This window comes from Epinephelus lanceolatus, chromosome 23, assembly GCF_041903045.1.
Source record: "Epinephelus lanceolatus isolate andai-2023 chromosome 23, ASM4190304v1, whole genome shotgun sequence".
Classification (NCBI taxonomy): domain Eukaryota; kingdom Metazoa; phylum Chordata; class Actinopteri; order Perciformes; family Serranidae; genus Epinephelus; species Epinephelus lanceolatus.
This window is the reverse complement of record NC_135756.1, coordinates 19,960,453-19,968,839: the sequence shown is the minus strand read 5'-3', so window position 1 is coordinate 19,968,839 and position 8,387 is coordinate 19,960,453. Positions and strand designations below refer to the sequence as shown.

Genomic DNA, 8,387 nt, shown 5'->3' with positions numbered 1-8,387 from the left:
CATAACTGGGAAAAGAAAATGACAACTGTGTTGTTGTGTCGATACTCTGGAACTGGAAAACAAATGATCTGACGGATGACAGTGGCGACAGTTGGAAAATAAAGGAAACAGTGTGTCATTGTTTCAGTAGCTGTGTTGTTTACCAGCTTGTCTTGTGTTTAAGCAGGTTGGTCTGAGCGAGAGGCGAGAGACGGGAGTCGGTGACATCACAGGCTTCGTCGAGGTTTTTCCTAAAATCACAGAGAACTTGCAGGGTCAGTGTGCGTGAGAAGAAACAGATAAAGTCACCTAAGGTCTAAATAGCTCCAGTGAAACTGTTCGAGGACGAGAACACTTAGCACACTGTGGTAACAGCTTCTAAGGTGACAATATGTGTTAAGAGAAAGCTCTGTGAGACGATACTTTGAGCTAAATGCTAATGTCAACCTGCTAGCACGCTAAAGTTCAGCAGGTAAATTCATCATTGTTACCATTTTAGTTTAGCGTGTCAGCATTTGCTAATGAGTAGGGCTGCACCAGGCCACCATAGAAGCAGCTCGGCCTTGCTTCCAATTTTGTCAAAATTCCCTGTGGCCCAAAGACCATTTTCTCCATGATCAGTAATAAGTACAGCAGTCAGCATAAGTTTTTTTTTTTTTTGACAAACATCAGCTGTGTAACCGAGTGGCACAATCCAAACAATTATTTGCCCCTCTCCACCTAACTACCATACATACTGTTTCCAAATAAAGTCCCATGTTGGTTTGCCGGAAGGGGAGGGACTTGACCTCTCTATACAGCTGGGGCTGATAGGAATGTGGTTAATTTTGCAGGTATTTGGTCACAAACTAAAGCACTAGACACATTCAAATTTAGATTGGTAGGAAGAACGCAGTGCTCACTATTCAGCCTGAAAAGTCTTTCCTGTGATGTCACCAGCTCCTCTTAAATCCCTCCTTGCGCTGCGACAGAAAAATCCCTTCACTCTGAAAAGGCCAACTCAGCAATGTGACTAAACACACCTGCAAACAGGAGTGACACTCCACTGAGATGCTCTGAATGGGACGATAATTAACTCCAAAAGGCATTATCAGCAAGATCCCATTTGTGCCTGGGCAATGGATCCAAACATCGCTGGGCGCATTTACACGTTTCCAGAAACACCGCTGCTGAAGTTTCTCGCTTGTCACGAGTTAAGGCAGTGATACCAAGGGCAGCGTTTCGCTGAGCAGCAACTGTGCACCACCAACTGCCAAAGCATGGCCGGTACATTGCCGTCAGGGGGTGATTCAAGATCCCAAGTCTCGCTTTTCTGCCTCTTGATTTTTCTCTATTACATTGCCCAAAGAAAAAAAACCACACTCGCTACTGTATCGTTCGTCACAACGCTGTGTCTCCTTTCAGAACAAAAGGCTGACAAAGTAAAAGGAAGAGTGTTCTCTATTCCCCCAATCAACAAGAACATTTGCATAAAAGGAATACTACACAATCCTTTAAAGGAAGAAAATCTCAGCGCACACACACACAGATCCAAACACACACACACACACACACACACACACACACACACACACACAGCAGAACCAACATTTAACACACACTTTAGCCCAGGAGCCACATAATCTTTCATAAACACATAGCTAGATCATCTTCATTCCAATGAAGACAATTTCTGTGATGTATTTTTTTTTTTCTTTTACATCAACTCTTGGTCTTAAACAGCAAAGACTGGTTTCCAGAGCATTCACCATCGCAAAGACCCAATCGTAAAACTTTTGACTCAAATCTTAAGTAGTTTTTTAAACATCTGGGGCTCTGGAAACACTGAAGCTATTGATGGGAAACTTGCTGTTTATAATTTTCTCATTTATTATTGGCGCTATTAAAAAGTTACAGTATAATGCTCTTCTGGAAAACCTTGGGTCCTGGCATTCATGACGATGCCACTTGACACGCACCACCCACCCAAACACCATTACAGACCAAATACACGCCCCTGTTGGCAATGGCACTCCCTGATGGCAGTGCCCAGGCAGGACAACTTGACTTAGAGCTCAAGTGTCAACCGGGCCTCCAAATTCCCCGATCCCAATTCGACTGAACATCAATTGGGTGCGGGTAACTTACCTCGCAACCCACAGGACTCAAAGGATCCGTCAACAACACCCTGATGCCCGACAACACAGGAGGTCCTGTCTCTATGCCTCGACAGGTCAGAGGCTCCACCGTAGATCGGACATGGCTCTGACCTGTCGAGGCCGGGTACTGGTTTGTCCCACAGATGCTTAATCAGATTGGGATCAGGGGAATTGGAAAGCTAGGTCGATGCCTTGAACTCTTTGTCACATTCCTTGGGCCATTCCTGAGCAGTTTTTGTGGTGTGGCATGGTGTGTTGCCATGCTGGGGTGGTACTTCCATCAGGGGTACTGTTGCAATGAGCGGGGTGCTTTGTATATAACAATGTTTAGGTGGGTGGAGTGCGTAAAGGGGCATCCACATGAATGCGAGGACCAAAGGTCACCCAGCAGAACAATGCACTGTAACAAGACGATCAATGTTACTCACTTCACATGGTGGCGGTTTTAATGTTACGGCTGATCGGTGTATATCGGTGGACTGAATTTGTAATCGGACCTTCATGATGTGAATGCTCTGTGGCCAACATAATGGCGATTAGATGATCAGTTATATACCTTCAAGGATGCACCCATAACATTTTATTTGGCGGAGTAAGAGTATAAAATATTCAGGTTGTACTTGACAGATTTCGGCCTTTTATATTCGGGCCGTCACTACTGATTAAAAGCAAGAAAACTGAGGGGAAATGAATTCCCTCATCACCCATGGTTAAAGTGTTCGCGATATTCTGTGTTTCAAAGGAGAAGCAATGTTAGTCAATGTTATCGGTGCACCATTTCATACCATGATCATCGTTTTTCTTCCTTCACATAAAAGACAAAGCTAAGTAGATTCAGACATGTATTTTTTTTCTAAACAGTTCTGTACACAATACACGGGGCGCAGTCATTGGTGTGGGTGCGGCTTCATATTTCTCTGTCATCATCTTTCTCACTTTGACTCGCCGTGGGTTCACTCCACATGCGGCCGCCAGGAGCTCACTCACAATCGTCTCATTTGTGACGGCGTAGAAAAAAAAAGTCTGCTGACACACTGCCTCACAGCAGCCAATCACATTCTTACGTTGCAATATGTCTAGCCTATCAGTGCAACATGCTGAGGTTCAGTTTTGGGTTGGTGGCACGTGTGGAGTGAACGCATGGTTTATCGTCATAATCGCAACTTATCTCATTCCTGTCGCTCACAGTACCTCTCACACTCTTCTGTTTTTCTTTCCTCTCACACTTATGGGGTGTTTGCCGTTCATCAGTGGTGTGTGAGTTTCCAAATTTCCCCCTCAATTCTGTTGGAGAGCCAACAGCAGCATTTTGGAACTGAGGGTGAAGATCCGTGAATTTTAAGGGAGTCTTGGGTTTTAGGAACGTTTCTGGGGGTTCTCAAGCTTTGGGAGTGGGATCTATTAGCAATGCACGCCACCTCCATTTTCTGGGGTGGCGTCAGAGGCCAAAAGGTGAAGGGTTGAGGGGGGTTTGTTTTGGGGTTAGGGTGGAAGGTGGGGGGTGGGGGGGTTTAGTCGCTCAATTCAAGCTCACTTTCTGTGAGCTTGGCATTGTCTCTGACTTCATCAAAAGTGTATGTCTTCACGATCTTCCCGTTCTGAAAGACTGTGTGCAGCAGGTCCTGGAGATGAACAGGAAAACAAGTCAGAGAGAGGGTGAGTAAAAAGAAACAGGGGTACAGGAGGACAGGTGACAAGGGAGAGAGGGAGGGAGGGGGAAAGAGAAAATGTGAAGGTGAGAGAAGAGGCAGGTCACCGTCAGTGAACTCAATTTCTTTGTGCTAGACTCGAAAACATTCATATGTGCAAAAGCGTCAGTGTGCTACTGTGTGTAAACTCACCATGCCATACTCCTCCAGGTCACCTTTGCCCTCCTCCAGGGTGACAAACTCGCCACTCTGTGTTCGGTGCAGAGACAGGCGACCTTTCTTTGACCTCTTGTTGGGGTCCGCCACTGGATCCTTGAACACGTTCACCTTTTCCCACCACACAGAAAAAAAAAAAAAATCACATTTTAAACAGAAATACAAGTAAAGTTCTATGCTAAATTTATCAGAGGCTGCGTCATATAAACCTAAGGATGCCAGTTTCGGTTCATTTTGCTTAATTGCTACATTACTCACTGTTTGATTACCACAATTGTCACTGACACACGGTAACTATATCCTAATGTATCGGTACCCACCCCGAGTCCGTTGGTGACCACATAGCTGCATTTGAAGGAGCAGTTGAGCAGATCTCTGGTCAGTTTCTGCAGCAGAGCGCCTCCGGAGCCAAAGGCAATGTTCTCAATGGACCACCTGTGTTGCTTCATGCCCTCCACGATCTGCGGAAGAACACACACAGTAACATTATGTAAGAGATAAAAGCTTTTGTTAGGGTAGTGCTGTGTGTCCCAGTGACACTGCATCATAAGCAGGATGTGTTTATACCTCTTGCAGTGTGTTGATATCAACTCCGTCTCCTTGGATGACTCTGATGTAAGGAGGAAGAACCTTAAAACCTTTGGAGTTCTCCTCTGGATGAAACTTCTTACCCAGGATCTCCAAAACCTGACAGAGGTAAATCAAGAGAGGAAGGTGTTACAGAGAGGGGGAGGTTAGTGTCCTGGTCAAAAGTAAGCTGTCCTGGTCACCGCACCTTCAAAACTGTATCGAGCGGGTTTCCTGAGTCTGGTCGGACAACCAGCGGAGCATCTGCGCTGCGTGCCTCTATCAGCAACCGAAGGTCTTCTCCCCAGATCTTCTCACAGGCATTGTAGATGTCGTAGCTGTCGCTGACGATGGATACAGGCACGCTGGGGAACTGTTTGATGATGTGCTCAAAGGCATCTTTTTCATGGTCCTTCCCCCACGCTGTGATGGTGCTGTGGAGAGAACGGAAGAGAAATCATTGTTCTCTGTCCTGCAGTAATTCTTCCATATGGTTGATAAAAATTATAACAAACTGAGGACGACTTCTGTGGTTTGTTTGAGTGCTGTGCATTTCGGGGTTATTATAGTTTTATTTTTTAATTTTGGTTTTTACTTTATTAACCTTGGCGCTTTACACGAACAAAGAATGCAATAAATGGATGGAGACCACTCACCACCATTAATTCAAGACATAATCTCTATAAACAGATATCTGCATATGGACGCTGAATCTGTAGGCAATGGGACAAGATTTTGGTACTGGAAGCATTCTGGTTTCCATTTGTAGTCTGAGTAGTATTGTCCGATCACATTTGAGCTTTGGTTGCCTGCAAGAACACAGTCCATGTGGAGAGTAAAAGCGGTGGAACGCATTGGCTGAAATGCAATCTCACAACCCATCTGCTATTGTCTGATGATAATTTACCTTTTAATCAGCCTTTGTTTTTATCTGTTTATCTGGCTTCATATGCAGGTATCTGTTTGTAGAGATTAGCGAAAATGTCGCCTAGACCTAAAACACCACGTCTCAAATTGCTAATTGGACTGTGAACAATGATCGGCGCATGGCAGAGAAAGTCATGGCCTGGATATCTGTTATCCATTACCCAGATATCTGCCGGCTACACCGGAAACCCATGAAATATTGATCACTGCCCCCAGAAGCTAAATTGCCATCAGACCTCTTCACTGATGGGTTCTGAGATCGTTCCAAATATACAAAGAAGGAAATGAGTGAGAGATTCAACAGCAAGGAACACCACTGTGAGTAGCAAGAACTTTAGTTATCTGTGTGGAAGGAAGACTATGTGAGCAAAAGAGAAAGTGAAAAGGAAGAAAAGCACATTAATGGTGAAAATGTTCTCGTAAAACAAAGAGAACGACGACTGAAGAGTCAGAAGACACTCATCAAGTGTTAGTGCCACAGATCGTCCAGAAGAGGGCAGTGCACTCCAGGTTTTAATCTTAGCTGACACCAGACCTTAATCACCAGATGAATTACTGTCAAACGGCCAGACGAGGACATCCAGACTCCACAAAAGGTCTACAAAACTGGTATTTTTTCTTACAATGTAAATTTCTGTGCACCCACTTGACCTTACTTTTTCTTCACGTCATTACTGTTACCTTGACAGTGTACAGTAAACACGAGCTCTGAAGGTGAAAGTCAAAGTGGAATTTCACTGTGACTCCTCCCTCTGAGGTAGAAACCAAACAGACTTTGGGGGGGGGGGGGGGCATTACATAATGGTTACTATGACAACTTCTGCCACCATCCCACAATGCACTGGTGCGGAGAAGAAGGGTGTGCTGGAGCAGCAGTAACTGCCCTGGTGGCAAGGAAGAAGCGACTCTGCGCGCATGAGAGCGAAACAGAAAGTGTGTGTGTGTGCACAGGATAAATGGATCAGTGCCATAAAACAACACCAGAGACATGTGAGGGACATGTGCGTCAGGGCAGCAGCCAATCAAAACCTTCACCTCCGGCCAATCGCAGCCCCCCTTGCACAAACCGAGATAGATGAACCAGATAATTAGAGTGAGGGTGACCAAGCTCTAATCAGGGAAGCAAATTAACACCACCCTCAGCCAAATGATGAGTACATTTTCACTCGGGCTGATAAATTCCCTCTGTCAACAGCTTTAGCAGATAATAACCAACTGTTATTTGAAACACGTTTTCTATTTTGAAAATCAATTTGGCTTGTGGGTGAAAAAGTTTGCTCTCAGACCTGGCTCCGAGCCAAAACGTGTCCTATCTCACCAGAGGCGGCTCTGGAGATGAACAAAGCCGAGACGTGCCTACTGTACTTTCTGAGGATACGTGAATATGTACCTTATGCTGATCATTAGCGCTGTGCACAGCCTCCAGGGGCTAAATGTTACGCTCTAAAGTTTCTGTAAACTTTGCACTTCTCTATAAAGGGGAGTTGAAGCACATTGGCAAACACCCATCATAACTCGGAGATCCTATACTCCTGGTGTAATAATTAAAGTGGGTGATGGACTACTGCCCTACATCACAACAGCAAAAGTGCCACTAAACCTTCTGGAAACACTCTAGCTAAGAAATGTAGGCTCCACAAGCAGAGACAAAGCTTCAGCAAGCAACATTATAGCAGATAAGCATATAAAAAGTATGTTTTCTTTGGTGTGTCATCACCTCAAAATAAGAACCATACTCATTAGCAGCCACTCTGCGACGAGAGCGCTGGAAAAACACTGATTTTTTTAACGTGAAACTACTTTATTCAGTGTGCATGCTGGTTTAAATCACTGGGTCAGTTTGTTTTGAGATGGAGGAAACCTCTGCTGATAATTTAGCTCATGGTAAAAACTCCTAAACATCTGGATCTCAAGTTTATAGAGAAAAAGCTAAGCACACATTAGCAGGCGCTTTGCTAGCAGCCTGTATGCGACGTGCCAAACAGGGTAGGGCAAGCGCTGATTTGTAACGTGAAACTGCTTTATCCAGTGTTTTCACCAGTTTAAATCACTGGGTCTGTTTGTTTCGGAGAGGAAGAGACCTCTACGGATATTTTGGCTCCCGGTGAAAAGTGAACACTGAAGGAATGCTAACCAGGAGAAGTTTCAGCTGGTTGCAATCTGCAATCTTCAGCGCTAGTATCCACTAACCCCCCCAAAAATTGTACACACTGTTACTTTCAAGGTGCTGTATGTGAAATTCAGAGCCTATGCGTTGTCTGAGGGCTAGCAGCTAACGGTGCTAACTCCATAAACAGCGCTAAAACAACAGCAACAGTGCTGACAGAGGTAACGGTGTTAACCAAGGGGAACCAGAGGCTGTGCACCACACTTGGACTCTGCTGCCATCCCAATACTGGCAGTATATGCACTAACCTATGGGGCTGCCCCATGAAGTCGAGCAGAACAGCGATGTAGAAACACTGATTTGTAATGTGAGACTACTTTTTTCATTGTTTTTACTGGTTTTAATCTCCTGGTCTGTTTTGAAGAGGAAGAGACCTCAATGGATAATTCGGCTCCCATTACAAACCTCCTGAACATCAAACACTAAAGGAATCCTCACTGACAGTTCACACTTTGCACATGGGAGAAATCACTAAATCCGACACTCTGTTCCTTTAATAAAATATAGTCTCTGGAAATTTGCAAAATTCTTGGCTGACCGTAGGTATCAAACAAAAGCCAATCTGTCATTACTGCATTTAGCACGCATTAGCTCAGATGGCTAACTTGGTTTGTTTATTATAGCGTATTATGTGGGCGTTGCTGTCACCCTGAAAGTCTGACTGAATCCTGTTCAAACAGTCGAATATTCCTATCAAACAGCCAAATCCGATTCCACTGACACAATTCTGAGGCAGGTACAGCC

At 44.7% G+C, this 8,387-nt stretch overlaps 1 protein-coding gene across 1 annotated transcript in view; it reads right to left on the bottom strand.

Moving 5' to 3' along the window:
• Nucleotides 1-264: 264 nt before the first annotated feature.
• The window catches only part of nampt1 (nicotinamide phosphoribosyltransferase 1), a 30,681-nt gene continuing 22,558 nt past the window's right edge, over nt 265-8,387 (bottom strand). The window contains exons 7-11 of the mRNA XM_033614689.2: nt 4,758-4,983; nt 4,550-4,669; nt 4,303-4,443; nt 3,959-4,093; nt 265-3,739 (exon numbers count right to left, since the gene is read on the bottom strand). Of these exons, the coding sequence (XP_033470580.1) occupies nt 3,629-3,739; nt 3,959-4,093; nt 4,303-4,443; nt 4,550-4,669; nt 4,758-4,983 (733 nt within the window). The 3' untranslated portion in view covers nt 265-3,628. The remainder of the gene's footprint in view (nt 3,740-3,958; nt 4,094-4,302; nt 4,444-4,549; nt 4,670-4,757; nt 4,984-8,387) is intronic.